This window comes from Halichoerus grypus, chromosome 1 (assembly GCF_964656455.1).
Source record: "Halichoerus grypus chromosome 1, mHalGry1.hap1.1, whole genome shotgun sequence".
Classification (NCBI taxonomy): domain Eukaryota; kingdom Metazoa; phylum Chordata; class Mammalia; order Carnivora; family Phocidae; genus Halichoerus; species Halichoerus grypus.
In genome coordinates, this window is record NC_135712.1 from 163,699,983 (window position 1) to 163,712,652 (window position 12,670).

The 12,670-nt window shown below is 54.6% G+C and overlaps 1 protein-coding gene across 1 annotated transcript; it reads right to left on the reverse strand.

Annotated features, from left to right (window-relative positions):
- Window positions 1–4,832: 4,832 nt before the first annotated feature.
- RHO (rhodopsin) lies at window positions 4,833–10,065 on the reverse strand. Its single transcript, XM_036073606.2, has 5 exons — window positions 9,705–10,065; window positions 7,828–7,996; window positions 6,382–6,547; window positions 6,042–6,281; window positions 4,833–5,186 (listed from the first exon to the last, which is right to left on the reverse strand). Exons 1-5 carry the CDS (start codon window positions 10,063–10,065, stop codon window positions 5,076–5,078), a joined length of 1,047 nt encoding a protein of 348 aa, XP_035929499.1. The 3' UTR covers window positions 4,833–5,075.
- Between the last annotated feature and the right edge of the window lie 2,605 nt (window positions 10,066–12,670).

The window sequence follows — 12,670 nt, forward strand, 5'->3', positions numbered from 1 at the left end:
CCAGAGCCCAGCCTGGCTGAGTGGAGGGAGGCCTGAGGACCATCTGCAGGAACCACGTTAGAGCGGGAGGAGAGACGAGGCAAAGAGGCACATGGTGCTGGCACAAACAGGGGCAGCAATTTTGATCACGTTGTGGGGAATTTCCAAGAATTGAGAAATAGAGAAAGACTCAGAGATACAAACATTCCCACAAGCTTCAGATGAAACCCTGCTCCCGGGCTGTGCCAGGATAGAGTTTTGCATTTGGAGGGAAGAAGTTCTAAAATGCACTGCAGATCTAAAAATTCTTCTAGAGGATTGCCTTTTTACAGGAAAATGCTAACTGTGAGGCTCAGACTGCTAGAGAGAGGAAGGGCTGCTCTGCGTACTTATGTGACTCCTACTGAGGCCGGTATGGGATTTAAGTCCTGCTGACAACTGTTTTACCATCTTCGAACACTGAGTGGGGGCCTCCTACATGTGAACTCTCTCATAGTTCTTTTTTTCTTTTTTTTAAAAAGGTTTTATTTATTTATTTGACAGAGAGAGACACAGCGAGAGCGGGAACACAAGCAGGAGGAGCGGGAGAGGGAGAAGCAGGCTTCCCGCGGAGCAGGGAGCCCGATGCGGGGCTCGATCCCAGGACCCCGGGACCATGACCTGAGCCAAAGGCAGACGCTTAATGACTGAGCCACCCAGGCGCCCCTCTTTCATAGTTCTGAAGATTACAGTTCTAGACATTTAGAAGCCACAATAGAGTGTTTGTTTTGTGTAACTCTAGTCCCTGTAGCATCGGGGCATTTGTGACTTTAGTCAATAAATGCATAGAGGGCAGGGTAGAAATAGCAATAGCTATCATGTTCTATGTCCATGTACACTTTTATATTCACTGTTTTATTTATACATGAAGAAGTTAAAGTTCAGAGAGGACCTGCACTAGATCTTCCTGAGTCCAGACCCTGGGCTGGAACCTGGAAGCCCTCTGTGTTAGTGAAGAAACCAGCTCTATCTCCAAAATAACAGTAGTTTAAACAAAAAACCATGAAATCATTCTCTCATGAGACTCTTCAAGAGTAAGTTATGCAGGGCTGGAAGGTAGCATGGGAGCCCCAGCCAGGCTCCTTCTGCTGTTCTCTGACCACAGATTCCCCATCATGATACAAGAAAGCTCTGGTTGCAGCTCTGGTCGCCATGACCACATTCCAGCCATCAGACAGGAAACAAGAGAAGGGGAGGATGCCTCCATTCTCTGAAATGTGCAACCCAGAACTGCACATACCACTTCCGGTAATACTCCATTGGCCAGACCTTAATGTCATGCACCACAGGTGCAAGGGAAGCTGGGAGATGCTGTCCTGTGCTGGGTGGCTAGGTGCCCAGCTAGAACTTGGAGTGATATTACTAAAAGAAAGAAAGGGAATGAGTATCGGGGGCAGTTAGCACTTGCTTCCACCTTTCCTGAGTCCCCTCCATTATTTTAATCTCTTGACCACCACTCCAGCGGCTCAATCTCCCACCACACCAGGGGCTGCTCCTTTGAACTTGGTTCACATCTCTGGGAAGGAAATCGCATTTATCGAGTGTCTACCGTGCACTGCAGTTTTTATAACAATAATCTCATTAGTCTCTATAGATAATTCTACCAACTGAGATGAGTCTCCTCTTTAAAGCTGAGGAGCCTGAGACCTAGTGAGGTTCGGGGACATTGTCTGAGGTCGCATGGCTGGGAAGGGCACTGACTGTCACTCTGGGGGCACTCTGGGGTGTCAGGAGTGCATGTCTCTACTGGGGGGCATGGGGTAGGCTGCCATCAGGCTTTGCTGACTTGGTGGTGGTGCGGGGGTGGGAGGGTTGATTCACGCTCTGTCCTTCCAGAGGCAAGATCGGGGGTGAGAGAGCTCTGTGTCCTTGAGGATGGCCAGGTCACAGCCCAGAGACTAGCTCCCTCCAATCCATCTCTGAGTCCCCAGAACATCCTGGCCCAGGGTCGGCTTCCTTAGACCAGGTTGAGTGGAGATATGATCATAAACAACACGGGTTCCATAAACCTGTTTGCTACCTGGAGCCTAGAAGTGAGGTGGGTAACACCCTCAACCCAACCCAAGTCAGCAGCTGTTTGCCTTTATATACGGCAAGTGCCCCTAAGTGGCTGTCAAATCAATGATAAATTAAAGAGGGAAAAGAGGAGTTCCTCTCTACCAGGAAAAAACAGAGACTTTTCTGGTTTGAGAGTCAATTTTTTTCTCTGGATGTGGGGCTGAAACAAGCATACCACTCCTCAGAATAAGTGGACAGAGGTGGGGCAGTGAGGAAACAGGGGTGCCTGCAAGGCAGGGCAGCCGAAATGCCACTGTCCCTCCCACTGCCCAGCACATTTGAAATGGAGAGTGAGACCCACGGGACCAGCCATGGAAATCTTCCCTCTCGTGTCCACGGTGTGGGAGAGAGGCCTGCTGCAGCCGGACATCACCCACTTCAACGGAGGCCAACCCCTCTGGGCCACTGTTAGTTCTTCCCACCCTGTCTCTGGCCCTCCTCCTCCTGCTAACGATACCCCCCAAGTACCCTTTGGGCTCCTTCCTGTCCCCACCCTCACTCAGATCATTTGGTTTATGTAGGGCTGCTGGGGGTGATCAGGTGACTCAGGCCTGGCCAATCAGTGGATGAATCCCCATTCTAGTCTGGTGGTGGGCTTAGGGATGATCAGGTGACCGAAGCCAGGCCAATCAAAGGATGAATCCCCATTCTAGCCCGGTTTTGGGTTTAGGGGTGATCAGGTGACCCTGGCCTGGCCAATGAGATCCCTACCCAGGACCTTTGCTGGAACTGTCAGGAAAAAGCAGCTCACTTTCTGCAGGGCTTGCTGAGCCTCGGACTGCCGGTAGGCGTTTGTGCCCCTCTTGGGAACAGTGAGCCTGTGCATGGAGCCAACACAGAGGAAAGTGTAGCCAGAAAGGGAGATACAGAAGTCAGATGACATCTGAGGAGCGGCATCCAGCTGTGCCTGAAGCCCTGGGCTTTTTGTTTATGGGAGCCAATAATTTCTTCCTCTGGCTTCAGCCCTTGAGTTAGATTCCCTGTGACTTGCAGCTGAAGAAATCCTGTCTGACATCACTTAGGGAGGCAGAGTAAAGAGAGGCCACAGTAGAGATCCCAGCTATTACCTGCTCCAGCCCCACCACGGCACTGAGGACCTTCCATCTCAGGCTCCAGCCACCCTTTCCCACCTTGGAGGTTGAGGGTAACTCTTGGGACTATATCTCCATCCTTGTTCCCCTTGTAGTTGATGTTCTTGGTAAGGCCAGCTCTGAACTGAGGCCCAGTAATGTCAAAAGTCTCCCACCAGCTGCAGTGTGCCAGGAAGTAGGCTGGCCACAGGAAGTTTTCAGTCCTCTTAAGCTCAGTTTAAGATTCCCTTTTGCAGATAAGGAGACGCAGAGAGATGACAAAACTTGCTTGCAGTTTCACAGGCCATGTGGGTCTCTGTGACCCCAAAGTTGGGGCTTTTCTCATTCCTAGGCCTGCCTCTACCCCGCACCCTGAGGGGGCTCTGCTGGTTGCCCAAACCCGGCATCCTGGGGGTCAGGGATCAGATGGAAGCTGCCTAATTTCAATCCACTCTGCAGATAAAGAGCTTGAGAGCAACAAAAACCACCACCATTAACACTGAGTATAGGAGCTGAGCTTTTAATGCCCTGAATTGCCTAGTGTGCAGGCAGGGCTGGGGACAGCCAGAGCTCCCAGCTTTGGTTATGTGGAGGAGGGGCAGCTGTGGGGGCAGCTCAATTCCGATGCCCAGAATTCCCGCCAGCTTTGCTGCAAAGACTCTCCAGAATGGAGAATGGACTGGAGCTACTGAAGACAGGCTCACCAAGCAAGGGAGCTGGAACCCGGGACCTGTGAACATCCCCAGGGAAGGTGGGCCCATCTGAATTTCCAACTTTTTGTTTCTAAGCTCTTTGAGACAAGGGTGACTCAGCTCTTCATTAAATGTGGGCAGGTGAATATGGCTTCTAGAAGCTCCAAGCTGGCCCTGAGGTGCTGTGGCCTAGTTGCTGGGCAAGAGAGTGGGTGGTTTGCAGAAGCTGAAAGAAAGTCCCATCTCTCCCTAGGCTATACTGGGAAGAGGAAGCACCAGGCTTGGGGCTCCATGCCAGAGGTGAGACCCCCGACCTTGGCCCCAGACTCCATAGTCCCCTGACGCTTTTTCAGTCCTGATGACTGCATTCTGCGTTCCCTTGACTGTCCCTCCCTGCAGCCCAGCCGTCAGCCCTGGTCTGGCCTTGACGCCTGGCTAATTTTAAAAAACCTGCTGAGGTGGATGCTTAGGACTTTGCCCAGTCTCAAAATGGTCACTATCAAGAGGAGATGATCATATTAATTAATTAATTATATTAATTTATATTATTAATAATGCTAACTACAATCCGTACAGCTCTTTATTACAAAGTGCTTACATTCTCTCTCACACACACAGGCACACACACACGCACACACACACACACACACAAAATCCTATCTGATCTTCACAGCAGCCATGTGTTGGCAGGGCCAGGGATTAGGGATTTGGGATTTCCATTTCACAGGGAAAGAAAGTGAGGCCCAGGGAGGGAAACCACTGCTCAAGGTCATCAGCTGAGGGTGAGCTGCTACTGCTAAGGAGGTTTCGAGAGGATAGATATGCTCTCCCAGCTCATTCATTCCTTCACTCATTCCTCCATTCGTTCCTTCCTTCATCCATCTAGCATTTATTAAGCACCTACTTTGTGCCCCACTCTGTGCTAGACACTTATCCCTAAGCTGGGACACTTTTCCAGAGAGCAAGAGTTCTTGTGTTCCTGAGAGATGAGTTGGGGGGAGGAGGGGCAGAGATCCCACTGGCCCCTGGGAACTCAGGACTGCTGATGGGGCGTCCTGGCCGGGTGGGGATCCTCATCTTTCTCTCAATAATTCTTTCTTTCTTTTTTTTTTTTTTAATTCAGGGAGCCTGCACAACCTGGTTCCGACAGGCCTGGCTCCGGTGGGGCAGCTGTGGCTGGGGGTAGGTGTGGGGAAGGGGAGACTCCTACAGTAGGCTGTAGAGTCCTTGGCAGGGCTTAGGCTGGTGCCACCTGGCTGGTCTCCGTCTTGGAGGCACTGGCAGAGACCTCATCATCACCCAGTGGGTTCTTGCCACAGCAGAGGGTAGTGATCATGCAGGTCCGGAACTGGAAGGCAAGGGACGAGAGTCAGGGTCAAGGTCCACCGAAAGTGTGTGTAGCAAACTGTGGTGGTTGACGAGATTTGCCTCCAACCCTTTCCCTGCTTCTGGCCGCACAGACTCCATGCCCCTCTCAAATCTGGCTCCCTGGAGGGAACTTAGTAAGCACACGGGGTCCCACCCCAGAGATGCCAGGGACCAAACAAAGCCAAGGGGGCATTGCTACTCATGACACTCCATGATGCCCTCTGTGCCAAGGGCTATCTGTAAGTTATCTTAGTTAGCCCTAGAGTTGAGGAGTTTGCCCTCTCTAGGAATGAAGGCACTGAGGGCCAGAGAGGGGAAGTGACTTGCCTAAGGGTCACACAGCTAGAAAATAAGAGCTGAGATTTGAAACGGATATGCCTCACTCCAGAGACCACCTTTTCCCCACTGGATCATGGATCCTGCAGAGGAGTCACTGATCGATGTTAGAGAACGGCTTTACCCCTTCATCCCGCAGCATAAAGTTTAGCTCCTTGTTCAGCTTTGTGGAGACTGGCACCATTCCATTCCTAGGCTTGGGACTTAGACTATTTGACTTTTAAAGTGGGCCTCCAGAACCATCTGGACTGGCACTTCTCATGCATCAGAGACACCCGGAGGGCTTGTTAGAAATGCAGGTTCCTGGGCCCACCCCGAGCTTCTGATTCAGCAGGACTCTGCATTTCTCCCAGAGGACTCTGATGTCCTGGGGGATACCAGGCTCCCTGCCTGGTTTTGCGGGTGGAATGACTGAGCCCAGTCCAGGACATGGCTTGTCCTCCGCAGCCAATGCCTGGAGCCTGGGGCCCCTGAACCCTCCTGCCCCACCATCAGGCACCTGCTTGTTCATCATGATATAGATGACGGGGTTGTAGATGGAGGCGGCCTTGGCGAAGAACGCCGGGAGGGTCATGAAGATGGGGCCAAAGTTGGAGCCCTGGTGGGTGAAGATGTAGAATGCGACACTGGCGTAGGGCACCCAACAGATCAGGAAAGCGATGACCATGATGATGACCATGCGTGTGACCTCCTTCTCAGCCTTCTGGGTGGTGGCCGACTCCTGCTGCTGGGCAGCCGCCTGCAAGGACACAGGGCCTGCTATCCAGACTCCCTTGGAACAGGAGCCGGGCTCAACCCAACCAACGCTTGTGTCCCCAGCACCCAGCATGGGACCATACCTCCTTGACTGTGAAGACGAGCTGCCCATAGCAGAAGAATATGACAATCATGGGGATGGTGAAGTGGACCACGAACATGTAGATGACGAAGGACTCGTTGTTGACCTCTGGCTTGAGCGTGTAGTAGTCAATCCCGCACGAGCACTGCATGCCCTCTGGGATGTACCTGCACACCAGAGGGGGGTGGGACAGGAGAGGGCATGAAGGAGACCCACGTGTGAGGGGCCACAGCCGGTCAGGGCCCTGGCTCGGCCAACACACCTGCTGTGTGGCTGGTCTTGCTCTGGGCCTTGCTTTCCCTCTCTGTGAAATGGGCATGATAAAATATCTGCTTGGCTGCCTGACCGTGAGGATCAAATCAACTGAGATGAGGGATTCAAATGCCCCTGCTGCAAACAGTGTGGTTTGGTTGTATGGCAGCCGTGGAATCATGAGATGGCCTAGTCTCTCACCTAGCAGAGCCCAGACACCGCTGACCTGCACTGTGTTTCCTCACCAGACCCGCCGCTCCCCGTGGCTGGAGGCCGGGCCTCAGACTGTGCAGGGCAGAGGTTGGTGAGAAGGGAAAAGCTCCCACACTCTGTATCGGAGGCAGTCTGTACACACAGGGTCTTACCAACAGCGTAAGAGTATCTTCTAGGCCAAAGATGGGCACACAGGGTAACTAAGGGATCTTTGCACATTTTCTAGAAAGAAGAAGTCCCAGGGCCATGTGGTCAGGATGTTTCAGTGATTTCAGAGGATGATGACAATGGAGTGGCTGTTGGCTGTGCCTGGGGGGATGGGACTAGACAGGACTGGAGAAGACCGGGAAAGAGGCTGGAGGGGGCGGGCTCAGACTCAACAAGGAACAAAAAATTGACCCCAGGAGGCTGAGAGAGGAGGGACAGGAAGAGAGATTGGGAATTTCCTGGAAGCAGAAGGACACGAGGCCTCTGGGAACCCACAGGGTCACCAGTCCAGTTTCCCAAACCGCTGTCCTCCCGTCTCTCATTTGAGTCCCATTTGGAGATGATGGACTAGAGGCTGTAGAGGACCCAGTTCCCAGGGGCTACCATGTCACCAGCTGCACTAGACAGGCTTGGCCTCCCCAGGTGCTGAGGCCCAAGGTCAGAGGGAACTGCCTATGGGGCAAAGAGGATTGGAATCTGGCCCTGGCTTAGTTGAGGATTAGGGGCACAGCCAAGGTGAAGGGTTGGGGTGTCTTGGATTCTCCTTGACATGGGGGCTCAGGAGGTGGGACCAGCCCCCATAGCAACATTAAGGTCTGATTCTCTCTTTCCCTGACCTAAACCTCTCCCTTGGGAGAGCTGACAGGGTGGGCATTTGGGGTAGGGAGCATATAAGCTTGGTGCCCAGAACCAGATAGCGTCAGGTTTGAGTCCTGGCTGGGGGACCCTACAAAGACCCCCCCAGAGACCATTCTCTTCTGCTCAGTGTCATTACCTGGACCAGCCAAGGAGGGGGGGTGCAGCACAGGCCAGTGCCATGACCCAGGTGAAGCCGACGCCCATAATGGCATGGTTCTCCCCGAAGCGGAAGTTGCTCATGGGCTTACACACCACCACATACCGCTCAATGGCCAGGACCACCAAAGACCACAGGGCAATTTCACCTGCAAGGCAGTCAGGGATCAGTCAACATACCATCCGCCTGGACCCTGCTGTCTGTCCAAGCAGGGAGCACTCCTCCTGGATGGGAGAGGGCAGCCAGGAAGGCAAGCTAGGGCAGGGCTGGAGTCAGGACCGGGGATGGGCTCTGGGGCAGAAGGACCCGTATGCTGAAGGAGAGTGAGCAGGGCATCCCCCAGGAAGAGGAGTTAGTTCAGTTAGAGCTCTGGGTTCATGAGGGATGGAAAATCGGATTCCAGGGTCATCGTTAGACTGGGAGCCCCGTAGGGAGTTTTTACAGAACTTGTTCGTTGTGGGGTGACAGGCAGCGTGCCTGTTGGAGTTGGAAGTCTTTCCCTCCCTCTTGTGGCGTGGCCTCTCCCCACTGGGGAATGAAATAACCTAGGCCTCTGGGTCTCCCGCCTTGGAGCCAGGAAACCGGGGAGTGATTTGCCCAGAGGAAGGAGCAGGAAAGAATGGGGGCATTCAGACAACACCCCCAGAAACTCAGTAGGGAGGTTGGCCATAGAATTTATCAACCAAACCAGGACGTTTCTGAGAGAGAAAGCGAACACAACTAATTATTACTCCAGAATAATAATTGTAAACTGGCCCCAGCCCTGTAGAGATGTGCCCGCACGCGGCACCCGTCTCACCCCTGCCTTCTAGCCTGAGACTTCCCAGCCCACCTCCAGCCTTTCTGTGTGGGGAAACTCTTCCCCTTCGAAGAAACCCCTTCCACAGGAAGGCATTAAACTGTGTGCTGATCTGTAGCTTTGACGGGTGCTTTCGAATAGTTTCTTTGACAGGAAAGCCGATGGGGGTGCCGCAGAGATAACAGATCCCGTATAGCAGCTGAGGAAAGTGAGGCCCGGAGAAGGGAAGAGACCTGGGCCTGGGTCGTCCGGCTCAGATCCAGGAATGTTCCCCCTCCTCTGGGACACACAGCCTCTCGGGCAAGCGGGGGGGCGCCGAGCACCAGCCACGAGGACTGCTCTGCCTCCTTGGTTTCTCTTTCCTTCACGTGGTCCAGGACGCTGTCTCAGCCCCATTCCCAGGGAATCTCCAGCCATCGCTGGGTGTTTGTCACCTTCGATGACCACACAACACCCAGCCGCAGGTCACAAGGCAGGGGTGAAACAGGAGTACCACATACAGACGGACCCTTCTCTGCAGGGTCGGAGAGATGCCAGTGGGGAGAGACCGAGCCCATTGCCCAGCACAGGCAGAATCTGGTGGCTGGAGGACTGATCATCTGTGTCCCACCCTGGGCTGAGAGCCCTGAGCACAGGGATCTGTCTTGTCCACCTCTCTCTCCAGTGCCCGGCATGGGTCTGACCCAGCACAGCTACTCCAAGGGAAACAGAGCAAGGCTCGAGGGGCCACAGTGATGTGGGCTGGAAACTCAGCTCTACCCCCACCACAGTGTGACCCCAGCAAGGCCCCTGAGGTCTCTCGTGCTCAGTTTCCCTGATGGGAAGCAAGACAGTAGCACCACTCTGCATGAGATCGATAGCGTCCGATGGCTGCCCTCAATAAACAGCCTAGCGCAGCATCACTAGCGGTGTTTGTTGATCAAGTGGACAATGCTGACGAACGTAGAGGGGAGAAGGCCTCTTAGCCACTATCCCTGGACATGGGGCTGTCTCCAGATCCCTCCACTCCCCCTGGCTCCTGTATCCCCCGTCCCACCACCCCTACCCCGGCTCATACCGCCCAGCGTGGCAAAGAAGCCCTCCAGATTGCATCCCGTGGGCCCAAAGACAAAGTATCCGTGCAGCGAGGTGTAGAGGGTGGTGGTGAAGCCTCCGAAGACCATGAAGAGGTCGGCCACGGCCAGGTTGAGCAGGATGTAGTTGAGCGGCGTGCGTAGCTTCTTGTGCTGGACGGTGACGTAGAGCGTGAGGAAGTTGATGGGGAAGCCGAGCACAATCAGCAGGAACATGTAGGCAGCCAGCATGGAGAACTGCCATGGCTCAGCCAGGTAGTACTGTGGGAACTCGAAGGGGCTGCGCACCACCCCTGTCTTGTTGGAGAAGGGCACGTAGAAGTTCGGGCCCTCTGTCCCGTTCATGGCTGCGGTCCTGGTGGCTGCCCTGTGGGCGGCTCAGACCAGAGTGCTGTGGAGGCCTGAGCTCAGCCACGCAGGGCTCTAGCTGGACCACTCTGGGCTCTGACCCCCCCCAGGCCCTTATAAAGTGACCTCCCCTCCCTAAGCTCCTGGCTGAATCAGCACCTGGGAGATTGGGGGCGTTATTAATCATATTAATCCCCATTGCAACTGCGGGCCTAATTGGCTTCCACAAGAGGCCAAGGTGACTCTAGACAGAAGCCTGGGGCCAGAGAGAGGAGGGGCTGGGGACCCTGGGAAAGGGCAGGAGGCCCGCCCCCAACTCTTCTGGTCCCCAGGAATCTCTGCCCGTATCAATCTGGTGGCCATGGCCTGGCATTGGGACCGCTGGCTCCATGCCATGTCTCCCTCACTTCATGTGAGCTTTGTCTCCCCCCTGGACCACGAGCTCCCTGAGGGTAGAGGCTCTGGTTATTCTCTTAGTCTCTCAACCCCTCACTCAGCCCCTTACCTATTTCTCCCCCAGCCCTCACCGGCTGGCTCACCCACAGCCAGGCCCTGACCCCAGCCCATCTCACCAGATTATGAGCTCCGTGACGGCTGGGGCCGCGTCCTGCCTGCTCTGGCACTCTCCATGCCGGACACACAACCCGGCATAGCCCGGGAGCTCAGTTAGGTATTCGAGTTGGAATTCCCTCACTCTCCCGTTCATTAAACATTTGTGTGCAGACCACTGGGGATACAAGGATCCAGAAAGGAGGAAGTGATGGGGTAGGGAGGACTCTGATGTGGGAAGAACAGATCCAGGGAGGGGACACTCCCTTTAAAGGGGAGGTGTCTGTGGAGGGGAAGTTTGGGTCTTTGAGGAAGGGGAGTGTTTCGCTAGGTTGCCGTGTGGGAAAGACAGGGGAGACTGAAGACAAGGGCTGGCAGACGCCTGAGGCCACACCTGGGCTGTGGGGCCAGCTCTGGTGTGTCTCAGTGCCAAGCTGAAGAGCCTGGGCAGCGGGCAGTGGCTTGGGCAGGTCTCAGGGGCAAAAACGTGGCTCAAATGCCCCCACAGATGTATTGGAGGAAGTGAGGCTAGAAAAGGGGACCAGGGAGAGGGTGACTGGAGCAGGAAGGGGGCAGAGGCTCTCAAGGCTCCTGAAGGGAGCCCTGGCATCCAGGAGGTGGCTATGTACCAGGTGCGTTGCTGGGCACCAGACTACTGCCGTGAGCACGGCCTCCTGGGGACTCCAGTGTGAAGGCAAGGCCAAGCCTGGAAACTGAACTGGCTGGACACTGCGGCACATGGGGCACATCCAGGGACGTCTGGTCAGACTGGGCTGGGTCAGTGGGCCTTGGAAGCCCATGTGACAGGTAGCCCCATGAGGGCGGGTTCTGGGGGCAAATGGAGGCTCGACCTGGACAAGCTCCCCCCATCAGTGAAAGGAGCACAGTGATGCTTCTGAGGAATGTCTGGGGCAGATGGGAGTGCCTGGCACAAGGGTGCTTGATGACCACCCTCCTGCCACAAATATGTATGGAGCACCTACTGCGTTCCACACACGGTGCTTAGTTCTGACAAACACAGTGGAGAAGGATAATGCCCGCGGGAGGTATCATTCTGTGGGGTTGGCAGGGCTTACAAACAAACACGTATTGAAACCACCGGAATAGGAAAAGTTCAGATTGTGACCCACTCCAACACCCTGTCATTTGGAGCAGCCCGGGAAGGTGAAGTTTGCACTGTGAACTTGGTGATGGAAGGATCCAGCGGGGAAGTGTCCCGGTCTCCAAGACTTCCTTCCCGTGTACTCTCTTTTGTGTAGCCTCTTCCCGCCCGAGATTCCCAGACCTGTTCACTCAGAAAAGTACCCCCTTCCCTCCAGCCCGCCTGGGGCTCCAGACCCCGCCTGTCCCAGGTGGTGTTGGGGCTTGCATATGGGGGGCTGATGAAATGTGTGCTGGTGGAATGAATGAGCGCAGGGGAAGGCAATGGCCGGGGGGTGTGGTGTGACCTCTCACAGTTTAAGGGACCTGGCTCAGGGATTAGGCCCAATGCTAATGAGGTCAAGGTGGAGGGTTTGATTCTAAATGTGGCCGGGTAGCCGGATGGAGGGAGGAGCCCTGGTTCCCTGGGCCAAGACCAGCCACACACAGCCCTGTGTTGGCGGGGGTGAGCCCCCAATCCTAGACCTCAAAGCCTTGCCTTCACCTCCTCCTAATGCTTGGGACAGCCTGGAAGCTTTTAATTTATGTTCTGTTCCCGTGTTTTTTGTCCATCTCACTGGCTGTCATGTGAGCAGGCGGGGGTGGAGGGGGCCTGCCCAGCTCTCAACAGGGTCCCGGAGCCGAGCATGTGCTCAGCACGTAGCAGAACGCTGTAAATCATTTCTCCATGCACGGGAAAGAGCTGGGATTTCTGTCTGTTTCCTCAGAGTCTGGCACATAGTAGGTGCTTAGTATTTGTGGATCAAGTGAATAGATCTAGGTTATCTCAGTCAGTGCTTCCCTTTCTATGTCTCAGAGTTTAATGACCCTCCCTCACAGGACCAGGGCCATGGGGAATCAAAGGCCTCACAGAGTAACACTGACCTGTATTCTGTGAGGCACGACAAAGAAT